Consider the following 22563-nt stretch of genomic DNA (forward strand, 5'->3'; position numbering starts at 1 on the left):
AACACGGCATGGGGGAAGAAAGAAAAAACAAGAGGGAAGGGGGGGAGTGGTAATGAGAGGAAAAAAATCTCTGGGTTTCTATCATGACAAATGGGGTCTGGCATTAAACTGCCACTAGTGTCCCCATGAAAAATTCATTACAGTGAAGTAGATGTATTACTCTGTCACCCACTGGGAGCTATCTGAATGAGGACGGGAGATAAGGGGGTGGTTGTAGGAGAAGCCAGGCCCGTCGGCGACACCTCTACCCTTCAACCAAAGGAAGGCCAAAAGGCTAATAAGTGATTTAGACTCAAGGGAAGATCGATAGCACCCAGTGCAGATGATGACTCGTTAAAAAGCTGATTAAGACGCCATATCTCAAATCTCCTATTCTTTTTTGGTCATTTACTTTTATAGATTTTTAATTTTGTATATAAACAAACAAGCAATCAATCAAACAATGAACACAAAGACCTATAGATGAGTGCAAAAATATCAGGGGGAAAGTAAAAACATACATAAAGAGACTGGTAAACACCTCCAGTCAAAAAAGTAAGCAATATGAGTATATAAGTATTAAAGGGATAGTTCAACATTTTAGCAAATTGGCCCTTTGCCATAATCCCTATAGTTTTAGGAGTAGGTTTGTTCGTTTTGCATGAATTTACCTAGAAAACAACTCTGTCTCTGTCACACTGTGAATGTGCAGGTAACAACGTGTCCACCAGAGTGTTTTGGAGTTGTTCGGATTGTGTATTTGATGAGTTTTATGAGGGAAACCGAGAAATCCCATTAGCCTCCGTAGTGTAGCTCTGAGCAGCTCACAGCTCTGCTCCACCGTTCTAAAAATAGCTTGCACCGACAATTAAAGGTAACGAACCTACTGCTAAAACTATAGGGATTATGGCAATGGGCCAATTTGCCAAAATGTTGAACTATCCCTTTAATGATAGTACAATCAGAGTCAATTTTTTTCCAATTTTCATAAATACCTCCTTTTTTTCTAAAGTAAAAGACGACATGTGGGTGTCACTGTCAGCGGGAGAGCCCTACCTTCACTCGCATGTCTGTCTCTGAACGCCGACTTGGAGTTGGACCCGAAGCCCTCTATGTCGTGTACCGACGAGGCTCTCCGGATGCTGCACACGCTCTCTCTGGAGGCGGTGGGAGTGAGGCCCGGGATCGACGGAGGAGCGACAAACGTGTCGTCCCGGCTCTGCTGTTGGGTCTGGTCAATGGCCTGGTCCGGGTATATCCTGTCCCAGGGCCCCTTGGGTGACGAGTGGTCCAGCGGCCCCGAGACGGGCGTGGAGCAGTGGCTGGGGCCGATGAGGGCGCGGGTGTCGTTGGCGTAGGAGGGGCTGCAGCTCTCGCGGGTGGTGGGCAGCTGGTAGTCGTGCGTGGCCACCGAGCCGTCGCTGTGGCGCGGCGAGTCCACCATGACGGCGTCGGGGTCCTCCTGGGGCAGGGACTGCTTGCTGATGCCCAGGAGAGGTAAGGCCGGGAAACGGAAACGAAAGAATCTCCCTTTCCCTGAAGAGAGAGAGAGATGAGAATGAGATTAAAAAGTGACACGTTGAATCTATTACTGTCATAATAATCCATACCAACGCCGCATCTGACAACAGTTTATGGTGACCAATAACACCGAGTGCGGGGCGCCCTTGAGCGACATCATCGTCACTCAATTATCATGAAATCATTTGGTAGCAGTGAGACCAAAAAAAAACAGTTTGTTGTGGTTTTTAATGAGCCACTGGGATCCACATAACCCCCACTGACCTTGTGTTGTGTTTTCCGTGGCGTGTGTTTGTACCACAGCTCGCTCGCAGTCTTAAACATCCCCGCTGATAACTCGCACTTGTTTGCCAATAGCACGGAAAAAGTCTGCCAATGCGGCTTTTTCTTTAAAAGACCCTGGCAGATCAAAACAAATGCCCACTCCGCCTCAGGCATGAGTTCAATCTTCAATTTCCCTCAATTATTCATGAAGGAGGACATTCGCTGAAATATTATAATGGGAAAGTGCACTGAGGAGTCAGACCTATAACGGAGTATGTGCTGGATTTTAATGAGTGATTGATAGCTCCTGGGGAGATGAAGGAAAGTGCAACGGAGACAAAGTGATATTTAAAAATACTGCTGGCTTTAACAGTCAGTTGTTAACGCAGAATATAAAAGTTAAAGTGTCTTTAAGTGAACACAACGGCTACATACGCACAGTATGCACGGCATTCACATTCTCCATTTGGCTGTATATGTGGCGATGTATGCAAACATGTCATGAGAGAGAGGGAGAGAGTCACGCTCACAGGATTTCACATATGGACGGCAAGCCATGGCCTGCGTGTTGTGAATCATTTAGTTGCATGAACATATGTCCTACATATCAGAATCCTTCCACAGTCCTTGAATGCAAGGAAGCAAAAAGAAGAGCATATTTAAAGAACTTAAAGCTCCTATAAAGGATGAAGTGAGATGTCAGTGTCTTTTTTAAAATTTATCTATCATAAATAAGCTCTAGTTTCTAATATTATTACTGTGAAAGTATCAAAACCTCAGTCCACAGAGAAATGCACACAGCCTGTATTCAGATACTGAGCCTTAAAACCAGCCTGTCAGGACTTCCTGTGACTTTGTGATGTCACAACAAAGTAGTGGCCACGCCCACACAGAGCCATCATCCAACCTTGCAGGATTTGGTTACTCTGATTTTCTTTTTCTTGCTTTACTTATAGATCTGTTCTGTTATATACACACCTGATCTGTGAGCCAATCAGAGGAGAGGCTCTATAGCCCTCGTCTCTTCTGATTGGCTCACTGACCCTCTACTTTGAGATGGCCTTTGCTCCTTAAAACCATCAATATATCATCGTATGCATCACCACTTTAAATACAATTCTGGAAAAGAGAAACATCTGGAGTCTGTACTTTGTATTAAATCAGACAAAACTATAGATATAATACTGTACGTCCTTCACAGTAAACAAACATCAATCAGACTGTAATTACACACAACAACTTCGACACTTATTACATTTGCATTTATCAGGGTTTCTTTGTATAATACTGCAAGGCTGTGACCTTATTCTGCCTTGAGGTAAAATATGTTATGATTTAGTGCTACACAATAGAAATGAGGGTCATCACTAAAAGCTTCAGTGGAGTAGAAAACCTTGGTGTAAGTACTAAGTGCTTTATCTATTCATTAAGTGCAAAGAGATCAAGTGTGTTCATATTAAGAGCCAGACAGGCATGTTAGGGTGTTTGAGGTGCTCTCAAAGAGGAGAGGAGAGGAGACTACAAGAGATTCTTGAAGACAGAGAGGGATCCTGCTCCTGCTCTGATCCAGCAGCAGCTTGTTCAAAGTCAGTCTGGACTGAGACCGCTGCAGAGCCAGTGATGCCAGACCATGTTCCTCCCCGACTCGGTGTCTGAGCAGGAGCATCAGGCTGAGTGTTTTAACTAAATTAGACCGTGTAGAGCCAGAAGTCAGTCTAAATGCAGCATCATTGACTTGAATACAACTCAGGAGGGCAGCACAGGTTGTCCACTATCACCCCAGCTCCTGCATTCAACACCGAAGTGTCAAAACACTCCACACTCCTCATTATCACCAGCTAGACATAACAGATGCAAAAGATGCAAGATACTTAACTACTGGCTACTACAGCTCTACTGGCTTAGCTACTGTCTAACTGAGCATCCTTTGGTGTATATAAAGTATCTAAGGTTAATTTATTCTCTACTTCTAATTACAGCCTAAACTGACTTCTAATTAGTGCATGACTGTTTGTTTAGGTCGTCTAATTTGAAAGAAGTTGGGCTTGTTAAGCGCAACCTTAAATATAAACCAGCTTTCTCACACCTTTTGTATTAAAAAAAAAAAAAAAAAAAAAACTACAGCAGACTGTATCTGACACGATGTTAAACTCCAGTGTCGGCTGCTGAAGATGCATTCAGAGACACAATAGGTGATAAAAGAGAAAATAAAACTAAATGTTGGTGCTCAGCAGGAGCAGCATCTTTATCTTTCTGTTTTCTGAGCTGCCTGACACATAGCAGAGAGAAAAAGACTAATTTTAGACAAAATGCTCCCGATTGGTTTGGGTCAGTGGAGTGTGTGTTTACAGAAAGTCTCCATTTGCATTTAACTGGTGGCTCAGTGCATGATCTGAACCTGCTGCTGCTGCTGCTGCTGCAGTGTGACCAAACCAATCATTTACCCTCTGAAATGAAGTTGTGTTGGTGTTCAAAGTTTGAAGTGAACAAAAACACCACCTGATGACTTCATTCCTCAAGCAGCAAACCCACTTTATATGCCAATGAGTCTGCACAATGCATCCGCCAGACCCTGTTTAGTGTGCAGTCTCATGTTCTCTGCAGCTCCGAAGAAAAGCCGCTCCCCCGTGCACCAACACTGACATTTATAACAAGTGCAGCTCTACAGCATTTCACATTCCTCACAGCTTCATTCAAACCACCACACCAGACCTGACTGTTCAAATTACAGTTTACCATCAAATGACTGGTAGCTGGTGAGCAATCACACTCCCCGAGCTCTGTGCCTAGACATATAATCATTTATTTATATATATATTATGTATATATATATAAACATATAAGCCATAAATCCTTTAATTAACTCATAATTCTGTCATGATTTCACAGCGCAGAGAACATTGTACACATCTATATTTAGTCATGGTATTGAAAAGGCTAGTGCTGTTACTGGGCTGTGTGTTTGTGTGTGTGTTGCCTCTCGCTCACCTCACCCTCTCCAACCCTCTCATTCTTTCCCTGCAAAAACTCACCAGCAGCTTCTCACAGCCAATGGACGCACGCAGAGTGGCCCTTGTTGCTATGATACCGGGTAGTAATATTTGCATCGAATATTAATTGGGCCCCCTCAGATCCCCGTGTACCGTGGCGGCCGGGGAGCGAGATGTGCCTGCTTCCTGTAATGTGAGTGTGATGTGATTCAGATGTCATCAAGGGGGAAAAAGTAAGAGAGAGAGAACAATGAAACAATAAAGCTTCGTCCTCTGGTTAAAGTGGGACGAACACGGCTCTGTGTCCTTTTGTCTCAAAAAACAAAAAGGCAATAGTGCAGTTAATGTGCTTACTCACTGATTTGCATGAGGTGCTCTTTTACCTTAAGGAGTGTTTACCTGGGCTCCCAGTTCTCCTATTACTCACCGGCTCCAGAGAATAACACATGTAATCCTGCTGGGTCCCTACACTCAGAAAATTAAAGTGCGATTGCAAACCACAGTTAATAGCAGTTCGGCTGTTTTAGTGCATTTTGGGATCGAAACGGGGACAACAATCTTGTGAGCAATTAAAGACAAAACACACCAGCACCTCTTCTTCTTTTATGTGTCTTGTGAAACAACATTTCAGCCTCTGCGTGGTTGAAACGCTGTCATGCTTTCCTCATAACACATTGCACAAATTCGGTGCGAAGGAGAAACAAGCAGGAGGCACAGTGACAGGTAACTCTGTCACTGTGCCACGCAATATATAATCACTTGAGGGGAAAATTAAAGCAATTATAATTTCTTTTTTTTCCTGGTTTGACAGTGGAAAGCATTTCCAGCCTCTCTGCTGGTTACAGACACTAATAGATGTAGCACCATTAACTAAATGAGCTGACAGATCAGGCCCATTTGTAGCTTGTTTGGCCAAATGTCACAGAATATGAGTTTCTTTTTTTCTTTACAATGAACTCTATTCAGTCTTCACCAGTTTACATTTCGATTAAGCTAACATCAACAAATGCGTTAAACTCTGAACACTTTCATTTCATATTAGTTATCATCAGATAAGACATGTCAGGTGTCGTCCACAGGCTATTAATCAAAAGTTTAAAGGTTATAGCTACAACTTTTTCATCTAAATAATAATTCTTTTCAAAGATAATACATCCACAGAACATCTAGAGGGGTGCAGAATAAAAGTATTAAAGGGATACTTCACCCAAAACCGATAATTCACCAATTTTCTACTCAGCCGTCATTCTTTCTTTCTTTTGTTTGTTCGTTATAAAGCCGAAAAACAAAAACTACAACTCATTGCTTTTAGCTGGTGATAGATAGACGGTTCAGTATCAACACTCAAGTTAAATCTGTGTATTATGCCTCTCTCGTCATTTTCTAATCCTCCACCTTCATGACTTGTTGATTAAAACACATTTCCACTTGCATAAGCATCGGGATGTTTATAAAGGAGAGTTATGATATAATATCCTGCAGCCTCAGCTCAGAGCATCCCAGTCCCATAATAAAATATATAAAATGCGATGCATATCCTGGTGTTCCCTGTGAAATCAGTGGAACTTTTCACACTCCCCCCACCACCCTTGTTCCCACTCATCTGGGCGCCCTCAGTTGAAACTATGAATTAAATTGCCTGCAAAAAAAGCCACATCAAAGCACAATGGGAGAGCTGTAGCCGGGTTCAGAATGAATGGATGGATGGTGGCTGAGCGACAAAAGCAATCAATAAGCAGCGGCTAATGCAGCGCGGCTCATTCCCCAGAAGGAGCTCAGATAATGCAACACATGGATCATCCACCGGCTCCATCTTTACCAGACAGTGGAGGTATTCCTTCAGAGTCGCAGCACTCCAGGTCTCACCGAGTTAAATTTACATCTGTACCAGTTTCTTCCTCTCTGATGTTCACTTTAATTATGCAGAGTTATTCATAATTTGTGACCTCTGTCCATCTGCTGGTTAAAAAAGAAAAAAAGTGCAAGACTAGGTCTCTGGATTTCTCTGACGGAGGGCTGAGATGACTCGAAGCCAAGAAATACACACTCAAATACAGACTCTCTGGTGGCAAAAGGCTGTGTGTAGGCAGAGGGAGAGAGAGGCGCCAGGTTCGCAAGAGCCCACTTTAGATATTATTAGATAATAGGGACCGTATTTTATGCTTTTTATTACAAGAGTTGGTCCATGAGCCAAGAAGATATATTTGTGGATTTAAAAACCTAAAAACCTTGTCAATGTAGTTTTACATCTCCTCTCTTTAAACAAAGGGAGCTTTGAGCTTCTCTTCTGATTGGCTGACTGTTTTTTTCAAGTGATAAAAGAAAAAATATAGAGCAGCGATGTCTTTGTTGAGACCTCACAAAGCAAATTCAAGTCCTGTTGGCTCAGTTTCTGACTGACTGAGCACTTATTATTATAAATATAGTAGTATAATCAAACACATAGACATGTATCTTTACACAAGATGGGACCCTTGAGACATAGTCAGCTGAGCAGTTATTTCCCTTAAAGGGATAGTTCAACATTTTGGCAAATTGGCCCATTGCCATAATCCCTATAGTTTTAGGAGTAGGTTTGTTACCTTTAATTGTCGGTGCAAGCTATTTTTAGAACGATGGAGCAGAGTCGTGAGCTGCTCAGAGCTACGCTGCGGAGGCTAATGGGATTTCTTGGTTTCCCTCATCAAACTCATCAAATACACAATCCAACAACTCCAAAAAGTTGTGACCTGCACATTCACCACGCTATGAGATAATAACGTAACGTAACGAGACAGAGACCAAGAAATCCCATTAGCCTCCATAGCGTAGTAGCTCTGAGCAGCTCGCGGCTCTGCTCCGCTGTTCTAAAAATAGCTTGCACTGACAAATAAAGGTAATGAACCTACTGCTAAGACTATAGGGATTATGGCAATGGGCCAATTTGCCAAAATGTTGAACTACCCCTTTAAAAGAACAGAACACACAACATACTGTAGAGCCAACTCTGCTCATACGCCTCCCAACTCTTCACCACACACCCCATGAGACAACATGTGTGTTAAGGGCCTCATCCAATTACAGTGATCTAGAGGTGACCTCTGCTCCTCCACTCTGCTGCTTTATATGTCACACACATCAAAAAATGGAGAGAGGGAGAGAGGGAGAGAGAGAGAGAGAGAGAGAGAGAGAGAGAGAGAGAGAGAGAGAGAGAGAGAGAGAGGAAGGATCAAAAGCATGCTCAAGAACACCACTGGGGAACGGCATTATACACTATTACACCGACAGCTCTGGGAAGCCGAGTGGCCCCCAGCACTGCTCCGCCAGTTCATCAGGCCATCCTGGCAGCCTATGAGCTATAATTGGGCCAGACCTTTGAGATGATGGCAGGCTAACACATCAGTGTCTGCTAAACGCCGGTGTCAACATGCCAAGAGGAGCTGTCTCGCCAGAAAACTCCTGCAGCTGCACTTCGATGTGCGTCGATGTGTACACATTTCATTATGTGAGAGCGCTGTTTATTGACCACAGCTCTGCATTCAACACAACAGTCCCTCTGGGCTGCTCACTACATATTGTATGAAGCCGTACCTGCTTTCCTAACCGGCAGACGGACAGAATCATTTCTATACAAATGCTGTTTAAATAATTTATAAGTTTATAGTAATCAAGAAATCCGCTTATAGTGTTTTTTTAATTTTTATCTTTATACAATAGAAAGAGCCGGGTGAGGGAGGAGAAAGTGGGCCAGAGGCCAGCAGCAGGGATGGACATGGAGGGTCTTCACAGCAGGTGAGGAGCAATTATAACTAAAAGTCCTAGAGTGTCTCTGTTATAACTGGCTGAGAGGAAATATCGATAGCATAAAAGGGATTTTGAGGTTAAATTCTACAGCAATTTCACAAATACAGTGGTTATGTGGTTCTTTAGCTGCAAAGGAGAGGTGCAATTGACCCTTCGCGTAAGCCCCGCCCCCTTGGTTACTGTTGCTACGCCGGGCAAGCTTTCACTCCCAGCCATGCTCCTGGCAATATTTGGTATCGATTTCAAAGGAAATATCAGCACATTTCTGGATAAACTGTTCTGAGATAATAGAGAGAAGAAGTCACAAAGATCATTCATAGTTTTCAGTGACGTGACTCGCGCAGGAGGATAAAACATCTGTTCAACGACACGACTGGACAATGTACAGAGCAGCAGTAAGGACCGGTAATTTTATCGTCTATCAACCCACGAAGACTTAGGTCATCTCACTGGTCATGAAACGTTGTCAAACTGCAAGTTTTTGGGTGATTGTGAACCACATACAGCTTTCGCTGCTGTTTTTTTTTCTCCCACCGCTGTATCAGTCAGTGAAAGCAGTCCCTGCCTGGAGGATCCCTCGCCTAAAAGCCCAGGTAAAAGCCCTAAAAGTACAGCTGTCATTTCGGAGGTGAACATATGGTTATCCCCATATTTACACTTGCTCAAGTCGAAAAAAAAGTCCGCTCGTATCTGAACATCTCTATATTGCTGCTGCCGCCGCCGCCGCCGCCGCCGCCGTAGTAGCAGCAGCAACAACAACATCCTTCTCTACAAACAAATGTTTTTCGTCCTAGTCTCAAAATGTGTCCACAAAAGCAAACGTAATGACTCGCTGCCGAAAGCTTGCCAGGCCTATAGTTACGGTTGCTAACGTAGGATTGGACAATACCCGTTTGTGGGAGGAGTTGGCGAAGGGTCAATTGAATGCGAGAGGATGATAAATCACTCAAAAGTCCCCCTCACACTCAAAGGCCCCCCTCACTTCTAAAATGATGGTTACGCCCCTGTATTCTTATATTTTACACTTTAAGACACAGTAAGACATTTCACTGTGCATTGCAGTATGTATAATTGTGTAACTGGAGATCTTAGACCTGCTTTATAATCAAGAGGACATGGACATATGTGACCTGCGTAAAGACTCAAATAAATGCTGATGTGGGGAAAAGATCTTCATGTACCACATGCACCAACACAGTCAGGAGGACGGTATACGAAACTCACGCTGCTCGGCTTTGGAAGGTGAGGTGTGATTGAGTTTCTCCAGCGAGTCGCTGCTGCCTTCGTCCAGGATGTAATCGAAGTTGAGGATGAACATCATGACCACGCCCTCCTCGTTCTTCACTGGGATGATGTGGGTGGCGCAGAGGAAGTCTGAACCTGTCCAAGGAGGAGATAACACAAAAAAAATGACTGATTTGTTAAGTGACGCCGCTGAAATCACAAAACCCCATCAATCTTAAGAGGAGAAGTGTGCCTGATTTAAAATTCATAACTTTTCTATGCAAAACAAAGAGGATCAAACCCGATCAAAGGCTCGGCAGCTTTTCAGATACAGTACAGTTTGACCCTGGAGCTTTCCATTAACACTCTTTGAGATTCAAACATCTTACAGATAAAGCTCTCAGAGTGTACTGTGTGTGTCTGTGTGTGTGTGAGAGAGAGACGAGGGTGAAAAGGTCGAGAGGTCCACTGAGAGAAGAGCTTGTGGAGCTGAATGATTTCATTTATCCAGACATTTATCCCCCTGCAGTGTCCTGCTGATCTGTACTTCACCTCCAGCTAACATTAGTGTAGTGTATCACCCAGATTCATTAGCATGGATCACTGAGGCCAAGTGACATGATAATGAGGGGTGTGTGCGTCCATGACTGTTGTTTTTAACCATGTGCTGATGACACAACATCCAGCGTGCTGCGTGGCTCTCATTTGGCAAAAACCAATCAAAACACATCCATCACATTCACTGAGGACATCATGACAAGCTGTGATTAAGTAGCTGCTGCAAACAAGTCAACTACTGTACTAAAGCTCATTTATATACCATCATCTGTGAATTAAAGGGGAATTACGCAGGTCAGGTCGCTTTTTAAGTCTGCACGTATGTTAAAAATAAATAGATAAATAAAAAAACACGATAGTAATCGGTCAAAGATATTGTTATCAGTTAGTTGGTGAGTGGGTGAGCGAGTGAACACTGCAATCGATGTCACGGTTTAACCCCAACACTACACACTGAGCCTTTAAGGTAAAAAAAAATCTTGCGTAGTAGAATATAAAGAATAATGAAAAGTTGTAGGAGTCAGCCGTCGGCCATGACTGACACGCAGAGATACCGGCTTAAAAATATATATAAATCACCAAATTGGCTAAGGACTTCGACCTATCAAGACATTTTTTAAGGGATTCATCAACGTATCGATCAATATCTGCAAACTGCGCCCCCACAAAAAAAAAGAAATATAGAAGATATTACTTTTTTGCATCAGAAACTTCTAATTCCTCCATTTAAAAACAAAAAGATGCACCACACACACACTTAAGTGTTTCTAAATGACTCTCAATCAATTATTAGAGTCGCTTTCGGCTGCGCGGTGGGAGGTAAATTAATGCAACACTAGTTGGGTCTAAATGTCCCTCATTTATCAAACAGCAGACAAGGAGTTAACAGAGGAGAAGAGGAGCTGCACTGTTTATAGCAGCTGCAAATATGAGTCTCATGGCAGTAGATAAGGTTCACTCTGACTGTATTGATGAGTTTAGGACGAAGCAGTGACATCACACCTTGGCAGCGTTAGCTAAATGAGCTGTGCAGAGGCTATATGACCGGGATTACTCGCGGAGAGAATGAAACGTATATTAAGTTTTTAAATAATGAAGGCGGAAGATGCTCAGCCCTCACATTAGGCTGTAAAGTCCTGCTGTCACCACCGGGCTATTTATAGCTCGCCCAGCAGGCACCCGGCCTACGGCGTTTCTTTTCTGGGCGAAACACTGAGAGACACACAGACACGCTCGCTGCATAAACACACATTAGAAACTGAAATTCTGATGCATACACACACACATAGTATATATATATATATATATACAGAAAGCTGCCACACACAGAAGCAGAACAATGGCAGGATGCTCGTCGTTTCGCTCTCAATTCTTATTGTGACGCAAAAATAAAAAAGCAAATGCTTCACCGCACTGGGGTTTGATTTATGTATCGGGGAGCCCTGATTCCACTGGGCTAAGCAGTACGCTGCCCCTAATAGTACATCAGTGTCACCACGAGTGGATGGAGCCATTAATTTCAGTCAGAGGGAGTTAGGAAGGAGGAGGAGGAGGAGGAGGAGGAGGAGGAGGGGGGTGAAGCAGTGTCACACCTCCTCTGCCTTCAGTAACAGTATGCAAAAGAAGTCCGTCCTGCAGGAGCGGCCTTGCTCATGTGTTGTTGTTTTATTGTTTGAAGGTGTGGTAGCTCCGTAGGATTCAGAGTGTAGCCGACACGGCCTTGAATGTCACAACTGGGGATTTAAAAAGAGAGAAAATGAGAAATTAACCAGCTCAAACTTACATTTTGGTAGAAAAAAAACAGACTTTTTTTTTATCTCATCGAGCATCGAGCCCCTTGCTTTAAAAATACACATGAAAATACAAATGTGTCTGTCTCCATGGAAACAAGCGAGCTGCTCCAGAGGAGAGCTCGACAGCAAAGTGGGAACATTTCATTTCCAAACTGTACTTTTCCTTTCCAAAGTTTGTTAACTTTGTAGGATATACGGAGGGACACATCGCAACTGCAGCGAGTGTGTAACTACATCAGAGGTCATTTACCCTGCAGCACGCACACACATACACACATGCAACACAATCTCCTCTAAAGATATAGAATTTGCCATTTGCGAAAGTTACATACTCATGTTGCGGAAAACATCTTAATAATGAAACTTGTTCTTCTGCACTGAATCAAAGGGAAACATTTAGACTATTTATTTATAAGTTATTCTGCTTTTATTCTACTTGAGATATAGTATAACGAGTTTGACAGCCCATAATGTAGCCTACCTCCTCCCATCACATTCACATTTATCATTTATAGAAATAAACTGTGCGTAGCCGTAGTACAGAAGGTCCACATGCATGTTAGAGCAGGGCCTCAGGAGGGGACATACCCAGCTCTGTAGAGCCGTCAGTGTGTGTGTGTGTGTGTGTGTGTGTACTCTAAAAATAAACCACTTGGAATCCATAGGCATTTATAATTCATAGGAGCTAAGTATTATGTTCTAGAAAGCATAATGGTCGGGCTTGTTTAGGCTGTAGAAGAATGAGAGGAGGCTGGTTGTTTCTGCGTGTGCGTGCGTATGTGTGTGTGTGTGAAGGACACGATAGGGTCACACAAAACAGACCCATAGAGACAGATAAAAAAAAAAGGTTATTCATTCACATGTTGTGTGTGTTGTGTGTGTAGAGTGTGTGTGGATGTCTGTGCACGGAATATGCAGGGCTTGCATGATTTCATAGTCCCCGCATTTTCGTAGCAAAAAAGTCATATACGTATCTTCGCAGAAAGTTGAAAAATGTTGCAAACCCCACGAAGAACACATGCAAAAGCCCGAGCAAATAGCTACCTGTGTAAAACAGGAAGCACGTATTTCATTTTATTGTTTAATTTATTCATTTTTACAGAAGTTGTAGCGTTTTCTTTTGTAAAGCTACAGAACTTGTTTGACTCATCAACGTTTTGTAAGTTTGAGCCATGTGTTTAGTAAGGTCTGATTTTTGCAAATTCACATAAAATTGCATAAATGTGTCACATATTCCATCGCTTTTTTTAAGAAAACGTGCGGCATAATCAAGGATTTTTGCCCACAACGATCAATTTTTCTGGAAGGACTGGTTATAGGGATGAATGGGAGGTTATTGTGCTCGGTGTGTGTTTGTACGTCAGACTACAGACGGCCTCTGTCACACTATTACAGTCATTGATCTGTGGGTCCAACACAGAAGAGAGAAGTGATTCTTCATCTTCAGGTCGGGTGAGCTGCATCCTGCTCTCATCCTCTTCCTTATCTGGCTTCCTCTTGGCCTAATATTCACTAATATCAGATTATACTGGATAATATCTATTGTGAGCCCACTCTCTTCTTTTGCAAACCAACTCCAGAACAGAGATCAGATTCACACCGTGGAAATCTTCAAAGACAAACTGTACATGACGTGTGACGATGCAGCAGAATGAAGCTGACTCAGAGTTAAAAGCTACTTGTTAATATCATTCATCGTCTTTCCCCCATCATCACTCAATTCTTCTCACTCACTATTTTTCTCCTCCATGTCCTTGTCTGTCTATCCCTCCCTCTGTGCTCTCTCTCTCTCTCTCTCCTCCTGGCTCTCTTGTTTTCTCCCTCTCACTCCGTCCCTCCCTGAGAAATGACAGAGCGGCCGGCTCCTCTGCAGGAAGGCCACCTGACGTGTTAGAAGTGGACAGATCAAACAGATCCCGGTGCTGCTGCTGCTGCTGCTGCTGCTGCTGATGCTGATGCAAATTTCTGCCTGTCTGCCTGCATATCCAGCCTCAGCAGAGGGTCAAAGACAAACACACACACACACAAACACACACACACATACACATACACAGCCATGCAAACAGAAATAACATTTACATTTCTCAGTTGCACACTGGCATTGAGAAAGACAGCCATGCACACTCACACACACACTAATGAGGTTCACAGATCTCTGAAGCAGCCAAAGACGGATTCTGGCTCTCTCTCTCACACACACACACACACACAGAAACGCACAAACACACAGCCTGCCGGCAGCATTAATTAGCAGAATGTTCTCTGTCCAACTAAATCTAATAAGCAGGCGATGGAGCTGGTTTACACGCTGCAGTGTAATGAGCGAACGCACCTTTGAAAGGCACTAAAACAACTTAAGTCTCTGACCTGAATATTTATACAGGAGCTGCACAGACAAACATAGTTAATGTGATACATCAGGTGCCAGAGCTCGTCTCCGTTAGTCAGACATTTAGGAAAAACAAACCATCACTTCACTTTTTTTTCTTTTAAAAAGGAGGATCGTAAAATAGCATGACTCAGCAATCTCCTCCTCCTCCTCCTCCTCCTCCTCCTCCTCCTCCTCCTCCCCTGACTCAAATCTACAGTCATGCCTGGTTGGACTAAAACAGAAGAAGAGAAACAATCTGTTCTCTTCTGGTCTCTGAGGGTGGCAGAGAGAGGAAGGAGGCGCTGACTTGCAGTTTGGGAAGAAAGCGGCGAAGAATCTGAAACTTTGCCGAGGTGAAAGTTGATAAATGTCACTCGGTCCGTGTACAAACAGGATGTTTATGCGCTGCTACAGTACTGTATAGCACATTGTTGCAGTGCGTGTGCTGTGTCAAAGTCAAGCCACCAGCCTTAAGCCAGAGTGGAAACGCGGGTCTTATCCTTTTAAACATTTTCCACTCGGCTTCATTTCCTCACAGCCCACCTGGATTAACAGGACTACCTGGTAATCTGTTGCTACACAGATGGCTCGGCAGGATGACGGCGCAGTATGGCATCCAGCGCGTACACAGAATATGCCAGATCGCAGCGTGTTAAAAGGGGGGGGCGGAGGGCTCTTTAATGTTTCCACACCAACCAAAGCTGTGTGTTATTGTTCACGTCTTTTGCACAAGGAGGAGGGGGGGGGGTTGGTCTTCTTCAAACACAAAGTCACCTCCACGCCAGTCGACTCATCCAAACCAAACACATTAGTCATGGAATAAACACAATTATCCGCGCAGGCAGATGGATGAATGTAGCAGCACATGCCCAAAAAGAAAGAAAAAAAAGAAAACACAGGCCAAGACAAAAGTCGATCATTTGCATAAGAAACATTAATGAAGGCGATGTAACTACGGTAACTCTCTGTGTTCGACCTTGAGGCGTCGGACCGAGGTTCAGATGAGGACGGCCTCATGTTGCACTGACACACCACGGACCAACTGCTCCCACAGAGCCGCGTCTTCATTAAAGAGAGCTATCCAATATACACCACCAGCACACCCTCACAGCTATGAAAACACCACCCTGCTCCCTTCAGCCTCCCGCCACCTCCCATTCATTTCCTTAACGTTATATTAATTACACTCTATCAGAGCTCAGCACTCCTCTGTGGCTCAGGTGATGCACTGACTCCTCTCGTACTTTCCTCTCACTTTCATTTCATTCATCATCACCGTGATGACGGATTTGTTTCTGAGGTTCAGGTAAAAGCTTTCAACTTTGGCTCTTTCAATAATAATAAGATAAATTCTTTTTTGTTCTTATCAATTTTATTAATCTCATTTAATCTCTCTTTAATCTCATTAAAAAAGAAAAACTGAACATATCACGTGAACACAAGTTCTCATAAATTCTCATAAGTTTCTTTTATTCATCTTTGGGATGGTTCTACACCTTCATTTGAGTCCAGATGTGTTGAATTAAATAGTTTTGACATGATCTGGAAATGCACACACCTGTCTAAACAAGACAGTATAGACCCGATTGTACCGCTCTGGCTCCATCGTGGCCAATCGAACCCTTGTTATTTACAGTATTAAATACACAGTGGTAACCCTGGATCATCTTCTTCTTTATGTGACACCGCTAGTAGTGCGTTTTTTAGGTGATGGTTCATTGGTAGCCTATAGGAAGAGAATTAAAGGGGGGTGGGGCTTTAATTCATAATAGGCCTGCACGATATCAGCAAAATGTCTGATGTGTGACAACACTGTTTTGTCACCAGGGCCGTTGTATAGGGGAGAAAGGTGATGATAATTCTAGGGGCCCAGCGCCCAGTGGGGCCCATAAAAAACCCCAGTAGTCTAATCTTTGTATGACTGAATTATTCTGTGTAAGACCCTGACTAATACTCATAGTACACCAGGGTTTCCCGCAGCGCTTTCCTGTTAAGGCGGCCGCCTTAACAACAAAGAGCTGCCGCCTAAACTAACATCTTAAAAAAAAAAAAATGTAGCGATATTCGCCGCCGCCGCCGCCCTCCCCCCCCCGTCGGACGATGGCCGCATCGTCTCACACACATACACACCACAGAGAAGCGCGCACGCATAACAGCAGCGCGTGTTGAAAGCGAAACTTTAATACGGCACGGCGCGGTGCGTCCTCCCCCGTCGATCGATCCCCCCCCCCCCCGTCAACAGATCTCCGCGCTACCCCCCCCCCCCCCGTCGACAGGTCAGACACCACCTTAACTAACAAATTTTCTGGGGGAAACACTGTACACTGTAAAAACTCAACATCTTTCCAAGAATATTTGTCTTATTTCTTGTCCAAATGTCTAATTTCTAGTCAAAGCTAATCTCTTTCCACTTAAAATAACACTCATAACCTAAAAATTAACTTTTAAGGGCTGTCCCTTCTCCTTACTGGTACTTTGTGAATGTGACTATACCCGCGGACCTCCGTTACACATGTTGAAATCGCGATGACCATGAAAATAAGATGAACTGGTCGGCCCTAATCCATAACAACACTGCACAGTGATAGTCCAGGATCTGTTCTCTGGCCTCTTCACTCTGCTAACTTTGGCACAAATTGGTTCAGTGCATCGTTTTACATAATCCTGCTGACAACTGAGTTACTTTCCACCACCGACTGCTGCTTTTTATTTAGTGAATCCAGGCCACATCACAGTGTTGGACAGAGAGGACAGGACTCTGCACACGGCGGGCAACCACCTCCATCACACACCAGATTTCTTTGTTACGTTGTTAACAAGTACATTTTGCCCCCACACGACGAGGAAACTTCAATAATTGAACAACAGGGATTGCTGAATGTGTGTGTGTTTGCTCATAGGCAGCACAGTGAGAGGAGTTTTAGTTTCAAGATGCTGGAAATTTCATTAGATTCTATTTCCACTATCAATAATTAAGACAGTGGAGCTCGACATGCACTTGTTCACGTGGAAGTGCAGACCACGGACCACGGACATACTCAATGGATACCTATGAGCTTTTTTTTCTCTCTCTGTCTCTCTCCTCGTCCAGCACTTTCCAATAACTTCAAAAAGGACAAAAGGCTAAAATACCAAACTCACAAAAACAATGGCAGATCCTCCAGATGTGGTTCTCTCTGCTCTTGAATCTCAGCTGCATCGTCTTCTTCACAGTAATTCCCTATTATATGGAAGATGTTTTGGACAGCCAATCAGCTGGAAGCATCCACACCAATATGCCCACCAATCACTGACTCGTCCTCGCGTACAATCGCCCGTACCGGCCACAGTGAGGTGACACAATAGAAACGACTCAACAGCATTCCTAAAATTCAATCAGACCTCTCCACACACACACGTACTGTAGCAGTTTAACAGCTGCTGACTGGTTGTGTGTGACAGTGATTGTGTGTGAGTGGCATATGGGAATCCTGATAGCACTCATTTGCCGTCAAAATCATTTCAAATTGCAGCCTGTGCTTGTTTCCCCGGCCTCACAGACACCATTGTGTGTGTGTGTCATTAGGTGAGTGAGTGCTTGTGTGTGTAATGTGAGTGACACTGATGTGAGCTGAGCCTCCTGCAGCAGGGAGCTGTTGGTTGGTGCTACGCTGCTGGAGGGGTTACCGTGACACCCCCTCCCCTCCTCTCCCTCTCTGCAGCTCAGCAGGGAGCTTCTCCAGCTTGGCAAAGCTAATTGTCATCAAATCAACCTCTGTTACGCTGCGCCCGTGTGTCGGCTTGTCACGGCCAATCACTGCTGCAGCGTCGCCGTCCTCACCTCTGTGACTCGACATCAGGAGGGCGAGCCAGAGTCAGACATCTTCATATTGTGGGTGAGGACTCGAGGAATGTGCGGCCGGCCACAGAAAGTCCTGTTTTAGCAGCTCACTTGAGTCGACACACAAGCTCATTAAGGTGGACAAATGAAAAGTTAAAGAGGAGAAGTGACCTTCTCTCAGAGCGAGGGAGGAAGGCTTATGTTTTTGTGCGCCGTTCTGGGGAAATGTGATCCTTTCCCCTTCTCCCTCGGGAACATTCGGTCGTACTAAGAGCTGTTTAACTCTGATGCCGGCGCTCTAATCCAGGAGGGAGAGTGCTACCTTATCCCCGGGGTTACAATATCATCAGCAGCATCATTGCGGCCTGGCTGGCAGTTCGACAGACCACGCCGTCACACAGAGAGGTCACATGTCAGGAAACTTTGTCCGTCAACAAAGCCCCAAAACATCTGGCTCCCTGGTCCTGTGAAAACTGTGAACAACATAACGAAAATATAACGACTACAAGAAAAACTTTTCCACATTGTCAGTCGTTCGATGCACACTGATGACTGCTCTTCTGTGTATAACAGCGAGACTGCCACTTTTAAGGGATATTTCAACATTTTGGAAAATTAGCCCATTGCCATAATCCCTTAGTAGGTTCGTTACCTTTAATTGTCGGTGCAAGATACTTTTAGATCGGCAGAGCAGAGCCGTGAGCTGCTCAGAGCTACGCTACGGAGGCTAGTGGGATTTCTTGGTTTCTCTCATCAAACTCATCAAACACACAATCCAACAACTCCACAACGCTCTGGTGGACAAGTTGTGACCTGCACATTCACCACGCTATGAGATAATAACACAACGTTACAAGACAGAGTTGTTTTAGAGGTAAATACTTACTGAAAAATTGCCCCCGATGGGAACGGGCATCAGCGGTTTTGCATTAATTAATTTATTACGTATTCATCACACTGTAGTTTTTGCAAGTTCCCGCAATTTTTGCAAATTCACGAAATTTCATTGCATTAATTTGCATAAATATCCTGCATATTCCATCGCATTTTCTTAGAAAACGTGCCGCATAATCAAGGATTACTCCCGCAACAATCACAAAAGAACTAATTTTTCTGGAAGGACTGTTCAGTCTAAAACTAGACTCACAAATGTGAAAACAGCAATGAAAGTAATTGGGTCAAATAATCAGCTTCTGCCCTTGCAGTCTGTTTATGAGAGTCCTGTAATCAGAACCCTGCAGGACCCGTCTCACGTGTTGTTTTCTGAATATGAACTGCTACCTTCAGGTAAAACGCTATAGAGCCATCCGTTGTAAAAGCAACCACTTTAAATTATCCTTCCTCCTCCCCACATCCATCTCTCTTACTCTGTAACTCAGTGGAAAATGGTTGGTTGCTTATTTATTTTTATATATGCTTTCATAAATCCAGTCATCAATATGTTTCCTCGGCTCAATAACGTTACAACGACCAATTACAACAAAATACAAGCATGAATGAACCGTAAGAAATTGGTTATAGGTAAAAAAAAAAGAAAGAAAATCCATATTATACTGTACATCTCTTTTCCCATATGCCGCTGTGTAAGTGAACAGGCTGGACTGATGGGACCGGTGGACGTGGGAGTGATCCACTGCAGCCTCTTGGAGGACATGAGCACCAGATCCCAGATAAAAATAATCAATAATGGAAAAGGACACGACTGGGGAGAGATCCTGGCACCGAGTCCAACTGACGATCGAATATATTTTGGGAAATGCAAACTTCAAGGTCGCTGCTGTTCTTGTTCTGGCGTCTGTTTAAAAGGCACTAAGCCGGACGAGCAGCAGAACTCATTGAATTTCAATCACTGTTATGTCAATATAATAAAATATGATAGAATAGGATGATTCAAAATGATATAAAAAATGAAAATAAAAACATAGATATATTTAAATGTCTAGACTTCACACACGCTGCGGCGAATAAATGGTAATTTCAGCCTTAGAAACAGAGGATGAGTCACGGTGAGGAGCTGAATTTAGTCATCGCTTATTTGTCCTTGATTATGCTGATGTTGTTTCTCATCAGCCTCACTGTCTGGATTTAATGTACTCGGCTGCATTTTTTTTATTTTCTACCTATTCATCATTTCACTTGTCATTGAGCTCTGTCTCCGTGTAAACAAGAACGCAGCAACAGTTTGTTTGCTAAGCTTATAGCCTTAGGAATTAGGACGAATTACAATTAAATGCGTGAAAGTGAAATTCGATTATATATCTTTTATTTTCCTTTCTATGCATTTTTAGTTGTGTATTACTGTATGTACGAAGAGTGGGAGTGTGTAGGCCCCATCGTCAATACAAAAAAAAGGCGCTGAAATCCCATTAATGTGTAAAATAAACTGTCATGTGCATTTGTGGCGGTGAAGGAGAAGAGGATCTGAGGTCACAGAGGGATGGGAAGCTATTCTTGGAAAAACAAGTAAACACCCAGGAATAATAATAATCTGTGGAGTTACCTAGGAGACCACGGATGCAAATTAACTACCAATATGTAGACGTGACAGATGGCGCAGCGAGCTCCTGTAGATACCACAAACTAAAGTGACTTGGATGTGTAAATAATACAGTTAATAAATAAATATAAAGACAGATGTCTGCTTGTTAAGTTTAGACTCTAATTATAGTTGAGACTTTTTAACTTTTCTCAACATTAAGAATTTTTAAATAGAAGAAAACAGCAATGAAATCATGTGAATCAATAACAACTGCAACAAAGTTGATTTCCTCTTCTGAGACTACGAGCCTTGGTCTATAGATTTGACTGTTTTCTGAACAACTGCAATAAAATACAGGAGATTTCAGCTCAACACCCCTGTAGGGTTGGATAGTGGGCGGGGCTTGGGGCATGGCTGCTTTGCTTTGTGACATCACAAAGTTACAGAGGTGCTGACAGCTTGTCTGAACACAACCGCAGCATATTGCAATAATTTTAACATCTCTATAAAGACACAAGTATGACTACCTAGATCCCAAAATGAGTATTTTCTACAAATACAAATAAAATGCAGCACTTCATTGCAGTGTTTATGAATGTAATAACAACAACTTCTCCTCAGAGCAAACAGTTTGCCTGAAGAAGGTCACAGCACTGAATGTTGCCACCTTTAATTTTCCTATTGCAGTGTGCAGGAGTCTCTATATTCTACAAATAAAAAGCACAAAGTGTGGTGATACTCTGCAAAGTCATTCCAAATCCAAACAGGCTGAAGCAAAGGCAATTACAGTAACAACAGGCCGAGGTGTGAAGTGCTCCTACAGGCCAGAAGCTGAAAGCTGATGAAAGACCACGTTAAAAGCTTCACAGGCTCCGGTTCCTGTCTGATCGCTGCTACGCCGCAAAAAAACCTCAATTACTTTTGTCAAATTATAAAGGAACCAACTATCTGTGCTGCAGACAGGAGAGCAGAAACAACAACAACAATAACAGCCGTGGTGTGTGTCAGCTGGACTGAGTTGGACCACCCTCATCCAGCACCACTTGCTGCTGCGATGATGAAACAGGCTCCATCAAAGCCACCGACACCTGCCTGGCGTTTAGAGGCGGGGCTTCTCCTGATGAGCTTTCACTTAATTCATTCCTAATTATTGAGTCATCCGGATCAAACAGTCAAAACACTCGGCCTGGACTAACATTAACATATAAATGACCTTGAGGCAGCAGAAAATCTGCCCTGACGAATCAAGGAGGGTCGGAGAAAATCTAATAAACATCTCAGACGGGGATGCACGGACCAAAAACCAAACAGCACCAACATGAATGAATGAATGAATGAATGAATGAATGAATGAAAACAATCAGGCCAGAACGTGATCTGATCTGATCTGATCTGATGAATGAGAGGCTGTTCATTCATTCACAGATGTGCTCCCGGGAATATCCAATCTATGAATGGGAGAAAAGCAGGGATCATGAGCTGAAATCACCTACAGACAAATACTGTATGAGCGGCGACTGGCTGGGGGGAGGGAGGGGGGGTGAGTCAACATGTTTACAGCATGAATAAACCTTTAACTGTAACCACTTATGTGAGACTCTTCATAAAACGACGTATAATCTGAGGGAATAATCTTTCCTGCTCATATTTACCCCACAGTAAGGATGAGGAGAGACAGGGAGGAGGGGGGCTGTCAGACTGTTTACTGTCTGTGTGTGTGGTAATACCATCACATAATGGCAGCATGTGTGTGTCTGTGTGTGTGTGTGTGTGTGTGGGCT

At 43.5% G+C, this 22563-nt stretch overlaps 1 protein-coding gene across 5 annotated transcripts in view; it reads right to left on the reverse strand.

Annotated features, from left to right (window-relative positions):
• Positions 1-22563, reverse strand: part of LOC146990809 (voltage-gated inwardly rectifying potassium channel KCNH7-like) — a 74326-nt gene that overhangs the window by 38108 nt on the left and 13655 nt on the right. For all 5 annotated transcript variants that reach the window (XM_085799564.1, XM_085799531.1, XM_085799522.1 and 2 more), the window contains exons 3-4: positions 9762-9917; positions 1036-1515 (exon numbers count right to left, since the gene is read on the reverse strand). In XM_085799564.1, the coding sequence (XP_085655690.1) occupies positions 1036-1515; positions 9762-9917 (636 nt within the window). The remainder of the gene's footprint in view (positions 1-1035; positions 1516-9761; positions 9918-22563) is intronic.

Source organism: Trachurus japonicus, chromosome 2 (assembly GCF_045865225.1).
Source record: "Trachurus japonicus isolate A0001 chromosome 2, Traja_1.0".
NCBI lineage: Eukaryota > Metazoa > Chordata > Actinopteri > Carangiformes > Carangidae > Trachurus > Trachurus japonicus.